An 18,827-nucleotide genomic window follows, 5' to 3' on the forward strand; every position below is an offset into this window, starting at 1 on the left:
GGGCGCTGGGGCCGTGGGGTGGGCAGGGGGCCGCTTTCCCCCCATCTGAGCTCAGCACTACCTTTTGACCCGGCCCCACTGCCAGCCTGGGCCCCACGTCAGGTCTGGGCTTGCCAGTCGGAGCTGCATGTGGCGACAGTAGCTGTTTCCCCCCCGCTTGCCGCACTGGGCAGTGTTTGCCACTGCCACCCCTGGGCTGCCCAGCACACAAGCTCCGGGCAGGCAGCGGCAGCCAACACTGCCCAGCGCGGCAAGCAGGGGGGCCACAGCTGCTGCCACGGATGGGCGAGCCCAGAGCCGGGTTGTAGCCCAGGCTGGCAGTGGGGGCCAGGTTCCAAGCCGGTGCTGAGTGTGGGGAAAAGCGGCCCTTTGCTCACCCCATGGCCAGCGCCCTGTGCTGTAGCCACTTGCAGCCTGCATGGGGCTGCCTGTGCCTGCTCCAGACAGCCCCACGTGGGCTGCGAGCACCTGCAGCAGGGAGCGCTGGCCATGGGGCTTCTTCCCTGCCAGCGAGCAGAAGGTCGAGGCTGTGCGCTGCCCCCCACCTGTATTGCTGGACTGGGGGGGACTGGGAGTGAGTGGGCAGGGAGCCAGCGGGAGCATGGGGCCTGCACCGGTGTCCTGGGCCCAGTGCTGGCGGGGCCCAGAGCAGAGTGACAGGAGCGTGGGGTCCCAGCCGGCAGGGGCTCTATGGAGCTGGGCTAGCTCCCCACTCTTCCTACTGGTGCAGCCCAACCTGGCTCCACAGACCCCTGCCAGCCTGCACCCTGCTGGTGCTGGCCCTACAGCTGGGCCCTGCTGGTGCTGGCCCTGCAAATTGACAATTTTCTGGTTATGTATGGGGACCTATGAAATTTGGGGCTCCTGCCCCCTCCCCCCCCCCCCCCCCCCGTTTCACAATCCAAGCACGGTGCTGGTTGCTACTTTCACAGCGGAGCAGGCATCTGCACATCCGTGGCCAAGGGCCCTGGAAGTCCTTCCCTTCCCTAGAGGTTGAGAGATGGCTATATGGCCCTGGAAATCCCTGGCCACCTGTCGCTTTCTGGGGAGGGGTGGGACTTCTGGTCTAATCAGAAGCGTGGGTGGAGAGTAGCTGTGCACAGCTGTGAAAATCTCCCCTTCCCTTCCCCTGTGCTGCAGGATGCCAGGCCTTCCTCCCTTTTTCTGTTTTGCAGCACTCTCTCTTCTCCCCCCACCCCCAGCCATTTTTGCAGTTTCAGCAAAAATTACAAATTTGGTAGGTTCCTAGTTTATGCATAATTCTCAGGCTATAGGAGTGGACAGCTCTGTCCTGTCTTCTGTTTTCTCGGTCCTGGGCTGGGGTCCCAGCCTGGAGAGCATTATAAAGGCTGCTTGGAGTAAGGTTATGGTGTATGGTGGAGCAAGTCATTAAGCTGCATTCATCTAACTCAAGTTAGCGTAGCTACAGGATTATCTAAACGTGCTTTGCTTATGTTCTTCCCTGTCTGCAGTAGGTGGGGATTGGAGATCACTGCCTCGGCCTGTTCCCGGGATAAAGCCCTTTGTCTGGGTACTTGGGTTTCTTCTATCCTTCTGTTTGATGGTAGTATCTGGTCTTCACAGCTAAGTAAGGCTCTTATTCTGATGAGGCATTAGGTCATATTTAGTTCTGTCATTGGCACAGAGAACCTTTAGTGTTTTTGGCAAATTCACTTAATGGATTTTTTTTTTTAGGTTTATTTCACTGATACAAATGTACTTATAACTGTCAGTGAAAACTTTCCATAATTTCGTCATCCTGCCTCAAACCCCTATCCACCTGAGATTTGTGCCATTCTAGTTCTTTCCCTGCACTTCGAACTGACAAAATAATTCATAATTGAGAGTGGGTGAGCCAGACTTCACTGTGCATATTTAATAAATAATATATTTATTGTATTAACTCAGATTGCCATCTGAGTTTAGCAGGAAGGAGGATTGTGTTTTCTCAGAACCCAAAGGAATTTTGGTATTTAATTTGCATCAGTGGCTCTGCAAATGGCATGTTTGTTCTAATATATTTCCCAGGGAAGAGGTAGCATTGCTCACTGGACTGGACATGAGAAGTCCTAGATTCTCATCCTGATTTTTGGGTTTTTTAGGCAAGTTGCTTTAATCTGTTTCTCCATCGTAGTTTTGGCCGAAACTGTGAGTGAAGCTTTTTGGAGAGAGAGTTGCTCCTCGTCATTGTCGTCGTCGTCGTCCTCCTCCTCCTCCCCCCCTCCTCCATACATTGCCTAGCAGAAGAAGCCTTGACCTTTGCTAGGGCAGTTAACAGTGTCCCCTCTGCTGTTTAGTGAAACTTCAGGTCTTCTACTGTTGTGGGAGCCAAGAACCAAGTCTTCCTGAACTGAAGAAGTCTTTAGCATTAACTGTGAACTGGAATACATGCTAGATGCAGACAACTGGTGTGATTAGCCCAATGCAGCTCCTATGCCTACAGGAGCATGTAAACACAGAGTCCTTGTTGGTTTTGGTTTCTTAAATGTGTGTTTGTGTGAGTGGTTGTGCTTTTTTTTTTTTTTAAGCAAAACACTCAAGGTTAAGTGTCAGTACAAGCACTTTCACTTCTCCCATAGTTCAAAGCAAAATTAGGTCAAAGTTGATGCGAGTGGGGAGGAGCAAAGACGATAGGGAATTGGAATGATGCACGTTTGAGGATCTGCTAGGATGTTCTCTGCAGTTTGCTGATACTTCAAAGGGAGTCTGTGCTGTAGGCAACCCAGTGTATTGTGTTAGATGAATTCCCCAACAGTTTAATTCCTTTTGCCATCCTGACAGTTAACTCTTTTTAGGTTCGTATCTTGCTGGGCCCAAAAGACTGTGGAAGCCCAGTAGTGGCTTAAGTATGTGTTTTGTAGGGGTTTTGGAAAGGGGGTGGTTTGATGGGAGGTCAGGGGGCAGGGCTTAACTTTTGGGGAAATAAACCTGGAGAATTTAATGACTAGCTTGGGTATCAAACAGCTAGTTTGCAAGCCACTCTGATTCTCTTTTTGATAGTCATGTTGATGCCAGCTGCTTATTGAAATTGGAAATGTGATTTTTGCCATCTCTCTAAAATGGACTAGTATCCATAAAGGTTTTTTGCCTTCTGGAAACTGTATTATGGCATAATGTGTTCAAGTAGAAGGATGCACTGGGCATGATTTCCAAGGACTTGAGGCTTTTCAGAAAGTATTATCAATTTAATTTATGCTTCAGGAGGGGAGAGCCCCACAAATGCAGACAGCTTAGGACTCCTGCTTTGTGCAACTCCTTGCAGCACTGACAGGTCTCAAACCAAACTTTGGGACTTGGTGTGGCCCATTTTTTTTCCCAAGGAAATGAACAAGATTGAGACTTTTAAATTTTTTTTTTTTTTTAAAGTAAGACTTCTAGTCTAATAATTATTTGGAGAGCGAGAATACTTTCACCTCCATAAAGTTCCTTGAATTATAAAGGACATTGCTGTTGGGTTACTGAAAATCCCTTAGGGTTTGTTTCATTTATAACATTGCCTCAGGCCTTCTGCTGCATCCTGTTGGATTGACCTCGTTTTCAACCCTGTGCTGGCAGCTGCACTGCGGAGCGCTCTTTTTCCCTGGATCCTTCAGGGTTGTCATATGACAAACTTGAACTGTGACCCTTTTATGTCTTACCATGACAGCAGTGCCCTCTTTTTGCTACGTGGCCAGCAGTCTTCCCCACACGCACATTTGTTCCAAGCCATTTAACAAACTGAAAGTTTCAAATGATGGCATTTCATAGTTTTAAATAGTATTGACTATACAACAAATGAAATGGTGCTGAATACTGTGCGCGTTGATAGTTGAGAATAACAGCTGCTTTTTTAGCAAACCAAGCTGTCTTATCTCTGGGTGAGGGAGTTGCATCTTAGTTGATAAATGCAAATAAATGCTCCTTAATGTTAAGTCTCTCCTTTTATAATAACTCTTGCATTCATTGCTGTAGACTGTCCTTCACTGGGTTTTTTTCTAATGTATATTTTTAATCAAATTTCTCTAAGCAAAGTTATCAAAATAGTTTTGCTGATTTCTTGCAAGGACTGTCTTAGGGTAAGAATTGATATAGTTAAGATTGCATCTAAGTAAGGCCATCTCCAAGTGGTATTGAGGCTAGCGGGCATTGCCTTGCTGAAGTTATGGAGACTGAGCACTTGTATTTGTACAAATTGCATTCATTACCAAGAACCCTCCAGTAGTGATAAGAGACTGGCTGGATAGTGCAGATTGGCTCCAAGATAAGTGGCCACTCTATTGTTCAGTTCCGGTAATCTTCCTTTTTTCCTAATAAGAAATCTTTGGGCATTTCTGAACGGGTGGTGGCTGTGCACACAAGCTCATGGTAATAGTCTAAATGTATAACGGCTAACCATTGCCATTTCCCTTCCAGTCAGATTTTCATACCCCCAAAAATCTGCTGATTGACAGATAGGCAGATTAAAGGTCAGGAAGTCATTCCTTGTATATGCTGATACTTTAATTTTATATATTTGCTGCCTTGAATAATGTGGTAGGAGACCTTTTGTTTTTCAACTTTCTCAGACAAATGGCTGAGATTGGTAGTTTGTTAAAGTGCTCTAGTTTTCATTTTACCATGTTTACCATATTTTAATACTTCAGTTCATTCTCAATGATACCTTTCTCTTTTGAGACGGCAAACTTTTGAAGAATATAAGTGCTTGTGGGTGAAAGTAAGCATTTAACCCAGAATTTACCCTACAAAATTGTGTTCCCTGTTAAGAGGCAGTGTATTTCTACTGAAACAGGGGAGGGGAGAGGCATTGCTTATAAGTACTTATTTATCAATGTCTGCATTTAATCTATGTAATCATTTGCCATTATAGTTAGCTTGACATATTTTCTTCTTCCTGCTGTTGAAGTGACCAATTACAAGTGCCAGGTACTTCGTAAAGTAACTACTAGTAACTGAAAATGGGGTTTATGTATTGCTTATGTGTTTTTCTTGGAAATACATACTTAAGGTTGAGCAGCACCATGTTCAGCAGCATCTGAAGCTTGTAGGATTTATATAATTCAGCCCATTCAGAATAAACTACTGTTTGAAAAGCAAGTACCTTACATATTTTTTCCCCTCTGCTTCTTTAGGGCTTGAATGGAAATGTAACGGCTCTTGGATCATCTGGTTTTAGCCTTACAAAACAGCTGCTTCGTCCAAGAATAACACGTGTCTGTCTCAGGGACTTGATATTCTGCATGGAACAAGAGAGGGAGATGAAGCATTCTCTAGTCTTGTACCGTGCTTTTCTGAAGTGATGATTCAAATCTTGCATTTTGATTCTTGCTGTCTACTGCCAAAGAAAACACTGAAGCATTGTTGCACTGTCCTGAAATTCCAATTTCTGGAAGATGATCCGTTAAAAGGATAACTTTTTGTTTACAGATTAAAAAATATATATATCTAATTTAGCACCTGTAGAGGGGTTTTAATAAATAGTATGTGGCTTAAACCAGTCTGTAAACCAGTGAAGACACTGAGCACACACAAATACCCAACTACCTGCATGAATTTAACTGTCTTGCAGGCTGAGGGCTTGAGACATGTACTGAGTTTATGTATGTCACATGCTTCAATACTCCAAAGTCTGCAACATCTGTTCTATGTGTAGTGCCTTCCTCTAATCCAGTCTTATTTAGGGAAACAAATAAAAAATTTATAGGCACCGTGCAGCATGACGAATGTATTTAATCATGAACCAGCAGTCAGTCAACAAGCTAGTGTATTGCCTGACTCGGCATCTCATTCAGTTTCTTGGTTTGAGAATTACTACTAAAAACTATTGTAGAGAGAACAAGGTAGAGAGAGGTGGGAGGGAGCCCTCTCTTTCTTTCTTAGTCTCTCCAGAGGAAGAAGATAATGGTGAGTATAAATGCACAAGTTCCTGTGATGAGTTGCATGTCTACTGGGTTTGGAAAAGATGAGATTTGATGAGAGTTGGTAAGACCTGGAAAAACAAAGCAAGCTAGACCTAAATGTCTCCCTTAATAGTTATCTGAAATAGCAGCAAGATTAACTAAATCTTAAAAAAGGAACAAAAATTCAAAAGTAACCTGCCTTGACTGCAAAAAAAATTGTAAATGTGAAAAATTGTAAGATTGTACAGTAAAAAAACAAAAAATCCCCCAAACCAAAACAACCTTTTAAAAAAAGAGAGAAGTTCTTGCAAGCGGCAAAGCATTCACTTTCCTGAGAATGTAAATTTGATTACCCTGATACCTGTGCTATCATAAAGATGTGCAGAATATCATAATGTGGGATATAGGGAAACAACTTGGATGTTAACTTGTTGAACCAGTTGCCTGGTTGCTGGTCGGTGAAGGGAACCCTAGTTTCTCAAGAAGACAATAAGTCCGAAAACCTCTATGTTGGTAAAAGGGAGAGAACCCCTTCCTCCCACTATATTTCTCGCCCCATGACATAGCGCTGTGTAGCATGGCTACCTGACACAACTGGTAGGGAAGGTGTGACTATATGAAATGGCTTCATGCTGAGATTTCTTTAAGGAAAAAAAAAACAAACCTGAGGTTATTTGGCATGCTATTTAACTTTTTAATGTGGGGAAAAAAGAATAAATTCTCCTCTACCAGGACCACTGCAAACACTTACTAATGCAGTGTGTCAAATCAGTTGTGGGTCTTTGTTTGTTTTTCTTTTTCTTTTTCTCTTTTTTTTTTCTTTTTTCTTTTTTTGGGGGTGGGGAACAATAGCAAACAAAGTTAGTAATTGAATGCTGTAAATGTATTTATATGTACATAAAGCATATATATAAAAAGCAGTACTTTGACTCTGAAGCTATAGTTTGCAAGATATTGATGGCATCAGGCAAAATTGTTTTGTATAATTAAATGCTTAGCTTTACTTTTTATGTAAAGTGCAGCATTTTTCCATATTTGTGTACTGTATCTTATTGATCAGATGTTTAAAATTATTTTAAATACTGCATTAAAGCAATTATTTTATTAAAAATAATAAAGTGGATAATATTATTCTTGTATGCTAGGGATTATGCACTCTCATGTCAGAAATTTGATTAATGGTATAGTCTCAAGTAAGATGAGATGCAGTTCTGTCAGATGCGGTAATCAGCACAGGATGTACACAGAAAGCTGCAAGTTGCTGTTTTACATGTTGGTTTGTTAAGCATCTACCCATTGCAGTCTGTAATCATAATTAGTAATAGAAATGAGTAGGGACTCAAACAAAACAAAAAACACCTAACTATATTTGTTGACTTCCAACATGTAAGCCCTTGGTTGTGGTGTGTGACTATACCATTAATCAACAAGAAAAAGCCCCCTTTTTATATCCAAACAAAAGTTGTTAACTTAGATATTGTGGTGCAGACAGTCTACATGCTTCATTAAGTGAGGGACCCATGCACTCCTTGTGCCCTATGCAGAGTGCACTAGAGCCAATAGGAGTCCTCAGTGCTTTATGGGTCAGGCCCTAAATGATATAACTATAGGCATTTTTAGGGTAAGGCAGATGAACTTCCTTGCTATCTTAAAGAAAAAAGGGGGGAGGGGGATGGGGTTTAAAAGGTTACTGAGGGATTTCTTTTGCCTTTTCAGGGTGTAACAGGAATTCAGATGGGTGGTGTTTTGCCTGATTTCTGACGGTTCATAATTATGAAGGAAGTTGATGCTTAGGCATATGAATAATTTATCATTTAGGCTGGAAATTATACTGCATTTTGGGGGGGGATGACTTGTCTATCATATACGCAGTATACTCAATGAACTAACTACATGCCCAACCAGTAGGTTCCTTAAACAGCATCCAAGTCTTTATGCTTGCAACTTTTAAAAATTATGCAGTCCATTTCTAGATCTTGTTAATTCATGTGTGCAGTTGCTTTTTTTTTTTTAAATCTATTTGGAGTGAATAATCTGACACATCATCTGTGTGTCTATTACTGAAAGCCAATTCATATACTGGTCTAGCTCCAAAAAGCCTGCCAAAAATCTGCCAGTTATGTTTAGAGTTGTTTGGCATGCCAGCTCTAATTATTTAAGTTGTTTGTATGAGTTTCTTACTTCTGGCCCCAGAAGCTGAGAAGGGCTGTATATTTTATAAATTAGCACTCATGCCCACCTGTGTGTAGAAAGGGTATGAGGTAAAATGAGTAGTAGGCCATAAGTACCCTTACTTAGAAGAAAAATTATACCTATTGAATTATAACTGTTCCCAAGTGTGAAAACTACCAAGCTGGCTGCTAACAGGGAGGAAAAAAAGAGGAAGGGGAAGAATTCCTGAAGAGATGCATTAGATTACATTTGAAATCCTTTGACACTCTTGTGCATAGCAGTTGGTTGGAGGGTGAAATGCCTAACAGCAGGGCAGCTGATTTGATACTCCTACACAATGCTGAGCTGTGCAGGGAAGAGAGATTCCCTTTGAAGAATAACTGATCCTTTTGGAATTCGTAAGAAGGATGGCCGTAAACGCAGAATCTTAAAGGGGGATAGTTTGCTAAAGCTGTTCTTTGCTCTGCCAAGTTAAGTTTCTTGTATTCTGGCATAAGGGCCCTGTTTTCAACTAGAGTATGCTTAGAAGCCTCTTAATAGAGGAAATAGTAGATACCAGCATATAATCTGCAAATTATGCAGATTAGACTTCCTCTCATTGCTAGAGAAAGATAGGCAAATAGCTTCTACTCTTCCAGTCTACTTTGAATTCTATCCAGCCATCGCCTTTTTTTAAACCTCCTGATTCTCAGGGGTGCGAAATCTATTTGTAGTTCTCCCTTCCCCAACCAGGAGTTACCACCAAGGGTACAACCAAAGTGTGAACCTGTTTAGGCTTTAATTTTGTGCGTCTGTCCTATTGCATCAGCTGCAGTTGCTGAAGGGTTTCAGGGTTAGGAGAACAGATTTTTCTGTTCAAGAACTGGCTCTTAATACTCTTTTTTTCAGAGTCCAGTGTTGTTTATTCCTATAAGGCGGTAGTGATGGCTTCTTAATACTCGGAACAAGGTGATAATGGGAGGACGGTACATAGGCCCAGCACACTAATGTTTAGCTCACTCTTCCAACTTCAGTGCTCCCCTTCGTGCCACTCTCCAGCTGGTACAGGCCTCTCTGTCCTAGAGACAGTTTGAGCTTGTGATCTACTGGGTAGAACAGCTCTGGAAATGGACTGCCCTTGAGTGTCTACCCAGGCAATGATAGGAGATTTGTCCACACATAAACCGAGATTGGCATCTCTAGCCTTTTCCCATGCTACACACGAAAATGTGTTGGAAGACTGTAACTAGTCTTTATACAAACCCAGGATACCCAGCAATTAGCACAGTGTAGCTGCAGGCAAACTCAAATTTTGCAATTCTTTCTAAGGTGGGGAAAGTGTGCCCTAAGCTAGGGCAGTCTTGGGAAGAAAGTGAGTCAGAGAGCTGTCTCTGTCTCTAGTTAGGAGCAAACCAAGCTTAGAAGAAACTTTCTCAAATCTAATTATTTCCAGAAATCATTATCCTTGGCTTGTACGTGCTTCATTTTCCTAGCACTTTAAAATGTTTTATTTGCCTTCCGTGTCTGAAGGCTTCTTGCTCATGGCTTTCAAGAGAGGAACTTTTATTCAAAATGCTGCTGTTCTTTCTGATAACTAGAGTTGCTTAAACCATGTAATTTGCACTGGTCCCAAGATGTATATCAACTAGAAGAAAACAGAGTAGATGCCTTCTTTGTGTGTTTGGGGATGGGAGGGAGGCACAGTCGTCCCTCTACACAATTCTAACAAGGTGAGTATCTACTCATAGTTTCTCCTCTTTCTGTCTTGGATAGTATGAGAGCACTATTGCCCTTACCACTGGGGAGGGAAGGAGGAGGAAACGTTTTGCCTTTCTTTCCTCTAGATACCTAGCACTATACCCCACTGAAGGTCAAAGGATGTATTGTAAACCACTCTGCATTATATCCTATAACTGTGAAGCAGGAAGAGGTTTCTGGTTTCCACTGTAGAACATCATGGAAAGCATCTGTCCCTGGCTTATCTGCTGATTTATGCTGGTAATCCAGTGTTGCTAGCTTGCTAATTTCCCTACTTAAAGTCACTTGTGTCCTGCAATGACTCCACAGCCCACAGGCTACTCTGTGCCAAAGCAGCCTCACACCATGAATCTCAAACTAGCTTAGAGTCAATGTTCTAAGTGTGCCTGTAACTTCATACCTCTTATGCCACACACGACAGCGAAGCACCCAGGAGGCTATTGCCCTATGCCAGTTATCACACGGTTATCGGCAAAGACTCTGTGCTAATGTCTCCACCCTGATTGTGAGCAAGGTTTTGAATTCAGACCTCCTATATCCCTGGCATATCCCTTAACTACTAGGCTAGGATGCAGTCAGGTAGGACTTGCTCCTCACTACCTTCTTTAAGGTTGTTCTATGTTTATAAATACTCAAAACAGTCCTTAAAGCAAGGACTTAAACCTGATGCTTCCACATTAGAGGCAAGCATCTGAGCCACTAGACTACAAATGCAGTCTTTTGCTTTTTCCACTTTTTCTGGTTGATTAAAGAAAAATAGCTCCACAAGGAAAAAAGGTCTTTTAGGCACATGGCCTTTGCAGTTAAGAAATTCCCCTGGGATCAAAGTGTAGCTTTAAATACTTCAAGCATGTGCCCTTGTACGGCTTTCACTTTCTTTCCCCTCCTGGAGTTGCATCTGGGGATTCTAAGCAGAAGACGGTGCCTCTCTCTTTCCAGGCAAACACGCTCAGCTACTTCCATATCTCCTTTTAAGCATCTGGGCCTTAGACCTGTCTGCTACCAGTCACCTTCCTTCTCTTGCCATCTCTTCTCCAAGTTGCATGTACTCTGTAGGCTCACCCTAGTCTGCTCAGAGCCCTGGTGGCATGCAAAACCTAGCTACCAACTGCACCTTTCCCTTCATCTCAGACCACTGTTCCCTGTGTCCAGATGGATTTTTATATTCCAGATGAGGAGTAAAAGTCCCCATAGGAGTAAAAGGAGTTTGCAGGATAGTTACCTTCTGCCATCCTAGCCATTGGCTTTCTATGTGGGAGCCACAGGAGCACCCAAGCAGAGGCCTCAATTACTATTATACTTATGGAAACGTTACCCTAATAAGCTGACACTCAGACTAGACAAACCCAAAGAAAGGGTAGGGAAGAAATTATTCTTAACCCTAGAGAAATTAAATGATTTCCCCAAAGCCACACATGGAGGCTATGGCAAGACGGGTTAGAGCTCCCAGATCCAGTGCCAGTACAGTATTGTAATTGCAAGACCATCCTTCCACTCTTACAAGCCTAAGAAGCCACAGAGGCTGTGAAGCATGTCACCCCGACCCTCATTTACTCCAGGGCTGGAGTATTAGTAGCAAGCCCCTCTGTGCCGCTCCTGAGGGGCAGCAATTGGAGCAAGGCCTCCCCTTTCCTTCCTCCTAAGTGTGGTAGCAATAGCAATGGTGCCTCCTTACCTTGGAATGGATGGTACCCTCTTTCCACAGCAGCTGCCACATCTTTTCCTTGCAAGCAGCCCTTTCACCCATGACGCAGCTGGTGGTAGCATTGTTCCTTTTGCAGTTCCCTCGGGTGCTAGAGAGCAGAGCTAGTTGGATGGATTTGCCCCACACATGCTCCGTTGCTGGTGTGGTGCTTTTTCTAAAGAGAAAGGTATGCACTGATGTGCTAAGCCAGAAAATGGGAAGGTTGTGACAATTTCCTCAGTCCTAGACTAGCTTACCAGCTTTGAGAGGCCTAATTGGGCCTATGGCCACCTAAAGTCAAATGTGGGCTAGGCAGCAATGGACTAAATCATACAATCACAGAGAAGTAGGGCTGGAGGGGGCCTCCAAAGGTCATCCAGTCTAGTTCCCTCCCTGCAGTAGGATCATTCCTAGCCAAATCATCCTATACAATCTATAAACTCTACGTAGGTCTGTGCTGTGTCACAGTTAATGGCAGTCTTAACACCCTAACCCGTCACAGGTAAAGCAGGGGAATCATGGCGGCCAGTGTTCTGCACCCATAAGAGATTGTCAATACATGCTCAAGAAATCCCAAGTAGAGGGCCATGCCTCTCTACCCCTATCCCTCCCCCCCCCCAACAACCAATCTCACTATGGGGTAAAATTCCTTCCTGACCACAAATATCGTGATTGGTCTGACCCTGAGCAGAGCAGAAGTGTCTGTCTGCTTCACCCCCAAATACATGGCTCACCACTGCAAGTTGCCCACCAATTCAGTCCTGCAGAATCAGCTCTCTTGCAAGTCCTGTCTTGTTTAATTTGTCACTAAGTCCTTCTACCACTGTTGGTCAGCTGATGGTGCCACAAAAGAGTCATAAAATTGGTAAAGTTTAACACCAATTTCTTCTCTGTGTGAACCCTGAGGATGGGTGTGGTTTGAGAGAGGGGCTAGGATGATGGGAAGGGAAGGAAAGAGTTCTTTAGTAGGTGTGTTGTGCTGGCTGAACTTTCTGATTGCAGTCATTTTGTTGGATTTTTTTTTACCTAGTGTGTTCCTGCACCCATCTTTTGACCACTCCAGTGCTTTCCCTGTGTTTGAGTTCTGCTGTTTGTTAGAAACTTAACATGGAGATTTAGAAGTAGAAAGCCTCCCTGACTCCCAAGTTTCAAAGGAAAAGGAAGAGCAGAAGGAGTTCCTTTACCTGTGCAGTTGCATGTCTCTGTGGAAGAACATCTGGACCACCTACCATCAGCTAGACAGACGCATTGCTAGCAACTATGCTGTAAGATGGGGGAGGCTGACGTGGATATAGGTGTAGCACAACTGTCATTACAACCACTGCTCAGGTGAGAGCTGGTCTGTTCCCTAGCAGTGAGTGAGTGAAACAAGCCAGAGCTAGTTCTGTCCAGCTCATGATAGAGAGAGGCTGGCACCCTGGCTCCACACGCATCTTGGGTTCTGTGAAAGAGTACATTTTCAGGCAGTATGATTGGGTGGCGTGGGGCTGGGGACAAGAACGAATAAGGCAGAGGTAGGAAACCCCCAGCATGGGTGCCAGATGCTGTAGCACTCAAAGGCATTTTGCTTGGCACATGCGCCTTGAAATGGATGGCAGGGAATGGGGCAGGGCTACCCCTATGGGAGGGGGACTTTGGGGGCCCCATGGACAGTGCCATACTGGCCCTGTCACGCACTGCCAGCTCCACACTCTGGCCACTTGCCAGCCCCCGGCCCTGCACACCCCTAGGGATGGCTCTGGCGAGGGCTATACTGACACAACAAGCATAGGGTCCCTTGCAGGTCCCCTGCCATCTGCCCCTAACACACCAACATCTTACAAGTCAAGGTTGCAGGTGTTCTTGGCACTCTACCCAAAAACATTGCTGACCCCTGGAGTAATGGCTGAGGCTGCTGCTCTACAGCATAATTCCTGTTCTTCTAATGACAAGTCTAGCCAGATAGGTAGTAACCAACTGGCACCATTGGGTAACAGCTGGTAACAACACCCAGCAACAGCTTACCAAAACTCCTTAAGTCAAGGATGGGCAATTATTTTAGCTGGAGGGTTACTTGATGAGTTTTGGTGTCCTCTTGAGGGCCACTCTTTTCTCTCTCTCTCTCTCTCTTCCCCAATACCCACACAGCCCAATCACTCTACCTGGAGCTGTAGCACACCCCAATCCTCATCCTTCCCAGAGCTGCTGCATGCCCTGATTCCCCACCCCAGCTGGAACTGTAATCTGCATCTACACCTCTGTTGCAGAGCCATGAAGTCAAATTGGCCACAGATCTCACCAATCACTATCAACACACAATTCTCATTTATCCTCAGGAATTATAGGCATGCAAAAGAAAGTGCACAGACCATTCCCCAGTGTGAGATACCCAGCCTGCTTCTAGTGTTGCAGACCTCTAGGACCTGCTGAGCTGCTCTAGCAATTTTTTGCAAGACACTTATCACTACCTGAGATTTCTTGAAGTTGCATGGGCCTGGTGTGGCAGGCTGTTACCCAGGATCAACTTTTACCAGGCTACACATTTACCTAACCCAACATGTCAAACTCACCTGGCCCTGTGGCTTATCCCTCCCCCTCCATGCTGGACCCTTTGTGTTCAGGACCCATGCTGCACATAGAGCCCATTCTAGCCAGTTCAGCATCTGTGCTACACATGGCACCCATTCCAGCCACCCTGGGATCCGTGCCACACACAGTACCCACCCCTGCCACTCTGGGAGCGGTGTTGCACATGCCACACTGGGTCTGGAATGGGCATTGTGGACCCCAGAGCAGTGCACAGAAAGACTGAGGCAGGCACCGCATGTGGTGCAGACCCTGGAGTGGCCAGGGTATGCACTGCATGCAGCACAAGTCCTGGGACTTGAGCACAGTGCTGCTCCAATACATGCCACATGTGGGTCTACTCTGAAACTTAGGTACAGAACCAGGGGAAGGAAGACAGGAATTTGTGGGCTGGATCTTTCTTGTAGGCTGTATCTTTGACACCCCTGATCTAACCCAACTTCTTATCCCATTTGAGTGGCATATCTAGGATACTGGGAGCACCACAACATTACTCTGTAAATGGCACGTGAATAATCTTCCTTTCAGAGCTTCCCATCAAATTCCTCTAAGTTTTCAGGATTTAAAATAGCTTCCAGGCTGTTTGTATGAAGAAATTTTAAGTCAGGCCTCCTGGTTGCTGTATATGCCTTCAACATACCAAATCCTTCCTCCTTTCTGAAGGAGAGGAACAGTTAGCTGACTCCTAACACTTGTTGCAGCCTTCCAAAAGAGCGCTGTGATTTAAAGATGAATTTAACTCCCTGGCCCATCATAGACATGAGTTTGATGCTAGTTGTCTGTCTTTTTTAACCGCAACCCTTAGCCAGGTGAAATCAACTTGCGGGGTGGGGGTGAAGGGGTATCTTTCCTCCACTTGTAATGTGCACAAGTCAGGGCAAAGATGCTGACTATCTGCCCCTTTCAGGTTTTGGCTCCCCATGGCCTTGCTTCTCCAATAGAAGATCCTGCATGCAGCAGCAAGTCTGCTCTCCATGTGTTTCACTATAGCACCCATTTTTCCATTGTGAACCTAGTCAAGCCTCTTGCCAACACATGCAACCAGCTATTGTTAAGGAATTGTTTGAGTCATCAGCTGAGCCTACACCCACACTCCCTTTTTGGATTTTACGCACAGACAATTCAGCAGAGCTAGCCTAGTTTGGGTGTGCTGTACCTCCCACTTACTTCAGCATGGGATAGAGCCAGCATCTGCCTCAGGCAATTGGAGCTCGACTAACTGGCACCACACTTGTCCCACCTGAGCTCCCTGTTCCCATTCTTACCACCCAGGCTTTTTTTCAACAACATGAGGTGGCTGGACCAAAACATAACAAGAAGCTGCCAGTGTGTATGATTTTGTTGTCTGTAGTCCACTCTTTCATTTCTAAACTCTTTTCATTGAGGACTGTTCCCTCTCTTTTTGTCCCTGCTGCCATCTTCACATGCACTACTAGGTGACACAGTGCAGGTGCAGGAGTCAGCTGCTTCTTTAACAAGCCAACAATGCCTCCTAAATTGTGCCTTTTCAATGTGTGGGGTTGGGAATTCAAATTAAACCCAACCGCTGTCATTCCAATGCCACAAGCTTTTAGCCAATTTTATCTGAGGGTGCATTGTGGGTTGTTTTCTTTGGGTTTGTTTTAGTTGCTTGACAAGGGGTATCTAGTGTTCAGCTTGCTGCCCCTTTTCTTATTTTTAAGCACACAGTAGAAAATGTTTTGTGTATACTATATATTGCAAAGAGAGAAGATGAAAAAGAAGAGAACCTGGCTGAAATACTCAACTTTATAGGGCTGGTGTATTATAAAGCTAGTATGCACGGGCCTGAGGCCTTCCAGATAATATAATCTAATACTTTGAGATCCCCTGATGAAAGGCACTATATATGCAAAGCGCTTTATAAACATTAATTAGTTAATGCTGCCAAACTTGCCGGTGGCAAAAGAGAAACCAAAAAAAAAATCCCCTCCCTCCCTCCCTCCGGTCCCTAACTACACAAAGTTAATACTTCTGTGTGTACAAACTTGAAGCATGCTTTAATTTCAGTTTACTTTATGGTAGATGCAAGCACTGGAAAGGAATAGCTCACCTATATGCTACCTCTTCTGGCAAACTTAAGGGGAAGTAACATAGTGGCTTCTCCAATCATATGAGTGCCTTCCTTTCCTTTTTTGTGTCCTTGTGTGACAAGGTATTTAGCAGAATTCACAGATTCATTGGCATCTAACAGGGCCATGCTGTGAGCGCTTCAGCTATGGCCTGTATGCCTGCTGCTTTGCTGGTACGAGACTAGAGGACTGATCCTGTGATGAAAAACACTGCGGTTTAAAACTCAACTTTAAAACTCTCATTTAAAAACCTTCTGTTTACATCTCAGTGTTGACTTGACACACGCCAGATCAACGCTCGGGATCTCAATATCATGCTGTTAGGCAGGAGGGCGTGACACAAAATTATACATACACGCACAAGCTGCACATACAACACTATGGGTTCACACACACATGCACGTACACAAACACACACTTCAGTGGCTGTGTGTGTTAACACTAGGGGGCACCTGGGGTTACTTGTGGTCACTTGGTGCCCTGGGGTTACTTGGGGCTGAGGCGGGGGAAAAAGCAGGGGACAGAGACAGTAAAGTGGGCGGTGAAGCCAGAGGAGAGAGAGAGAGCAGGACGGCAGTGAGGGGAAGCTGTGGAGCAGGAGGTAAGGGGCAGTGGAGCAAGCCGGGGCCGGGAGGCTGGGGGTGGGACTGGAGATGCTGGGAGGAGCCGGGGAAAGCTGGGAGGCAGTGGCAACAGTGAAGAGGCGAGGCGGTGGAGCAAAGTCAAGGCCGGGAGGGGAAGCTGGAGAAGCCAGGAGGCAGAGGCAACGGGGAAGAGGAGAGGCGGTGGAGCAATGGTGAGGGGTGGTGAAATCTGGGGCCAAGAAAGTTGAACCAGGGTTTAGAGGAGAGCAAGCCAGGGTTTAAGCCAGGACAGCAGTCAGAGAGATGGCTTCCTGCTGCCTCCAACCTCCAACACCCCCAAGACGGGGATTAGAGGCAACAGAGCAGCTGGGGTCAGAGGTGGCGGGAAGAAAGAAGCAACAGAGAAATGCAGCTGGGATGGAGGTCAGAGAGGGAACTGGGACGGGGGTGTTGGAGGTGGCAGAAAGGGAGCCAAGATGACAGGGAGAGAGAGAAATGGGAGGAAGGTCAGAGGGGCAGAGATTGGAGTTGGGCCGGGAGGTCAGTAAGACAAAAACCCAACTCGGGGTTCTAAAATAACAGTTCATTAAACAGAGAGTTGATCCTCAATGGCCAGTTGGGGTCTTCTCCAGGAAGGTGTTGTCCGGAGCGGGTTGCTGGCAAGGACTTTGGGTGGATAGGTGATGTGGCATAGTGCTGGGCCAGATGGAGAGGGCATCCCAAGGGGGTCGCACTCTACCACCCCTTATATAGGGGTGGGCTACCTGTGACTCCAGTGGGAAGGACATGCCCAGGCAAGGGCCAGTCCTGTTCAGATAAGGTCATGCAGTTCCAGGTGTCCTCAGTGTCTGGTGGGATACAATGGTGGAGTTGCTGGTTTCTATTCTGTTCTTTGTTTCCATGTTGCTGGTTTCTTGGAGGGTCTTTATCTTTCAAATATTGGACTTTGTCTCTGGACCTGGGGGTAGGTCTGTGGTTTCAGGGAGAGTCAATGCAAGGTGGTGGTCCGGTTGTAAATTTGATGGTCCGGTCATTGAGTTGATGGTCCGGTCATTGAGCAGGAGCTATTTTTAGGCCTGCTACCATTATGTCTCAAGCACCCTCATGCACTCTCATTCATCAAGGAACTAATTTACATAGGAGGAGTAGGTATGAGTCACAGCTGCAACACAATTACAGTAGGTTATGCCCAGGCAGGGGACACAAAATGGAGACTTGACATTACAAGATGGAAATTTGACATTACAAGATGGAGGCTTGACATTACTTTGGTTAACTTACAGGAGCAGGCCTAAATCATACAATATCAATTTAAAACAATACAAATCAAAACAACCATAATGGGACTACAATATAAAACAGTAAAAATCAATACAAAAATAACAGAACACCATTTACAATATAAAAAGGGACATGTCACAATAATGGCATACAAGAACTTAGCTTATCTATGACTACTTATAACTACTTATAAGGAATAGAGAGGGCAGAGAAAGAGTCAGAAATGGTTGGGGAAGGGAAGGGAATGTATTTTTAAAGAAAAAAAGAAAAACGGGGGGTTTTGCTACATCAGAGTCACCACCCTGTAAGCATATAGGGTTTAGATGAGAAGAGAAGATCTTTACATTCACTTCTTGTTTTTCTTTCTAATTTATTGGGGTTTGCAAATGAGGAGGACCTGTTTTTAGTGCTGCCCAAGGCATGACCAAAGGCGAATAGAGGGAGTAATGCACAGGTAAATAATGTGCAAAGAGTAACCTTATAGGTGCTGACAGAGCCACAGGCCCCCACTCTAACTCTCAACACTTTACATAAAGCACCACGAGTCAGAGTGGCCCCTCTGACCCAACAGACTTGTTGGGTCAGGTGGGGAGGGGGTTCAAGCTCCATTTTGGAGCAGATCAACCAAGGGCCCTGCCTGCAGCATTGCTCATGACCTTAACGTCCAAGGTGCACATGAAGCAAAAGTCTGCTGCAGAAGCTGAAGGTCAGAGCAAGAAAAAAGTGACCATGTCCTTGCTCTTTAAAAGGACAAAGGAAAATGGTTTGTCAAGGCGAGCAGTGACATTTTCCCTCATAGAGGCTTTTGCCAGACATCCTGCTGGACAAAATTGATAAC

At 45.1% G+C, this 18,827-nt stretch overlaps 1 protein-coding gene across 1 annotated transcript in view; it reads left to right on the forward strand.

Moving 5' to 3' along the window:
• TAF4B (TATA-box binding protein associated factor 4b) overlaps positions 1 to 6,862 on the forward strand; it is a 101,729-nt gene extending 94,867 nt beyond the window's left edge. The window contains exon 15 of the mRNA XM_006016408.3: positions 5,109 to 6,862. Coding sequence (XP_006016470.1) covers positions 5,109 to 5,276 — 168 coding nt within the window. The 3' untranslated portion in view covers positions 5,277 to 6,862. The remainder of the gene's footprint in view (positions 1 to 5,108) is intronic.
• Positions 6,863 to 18,827: the final 11,965 nt, after the last annotated feature.

This window comes from Alligator sinensis, unplaced genomic scaffold, assembly GCF_000455745.1.
Source record: "Alligator sinensis unplaced genomic scaffold, ASM45574v1 scaffold117_1, whole genome shotgun sequence".
Lineage (NCBI taxonomy): Eukaryota > Metazoa > Chordata > Crocodylia > Alligatoridae > Alligator > Alligator sinensis.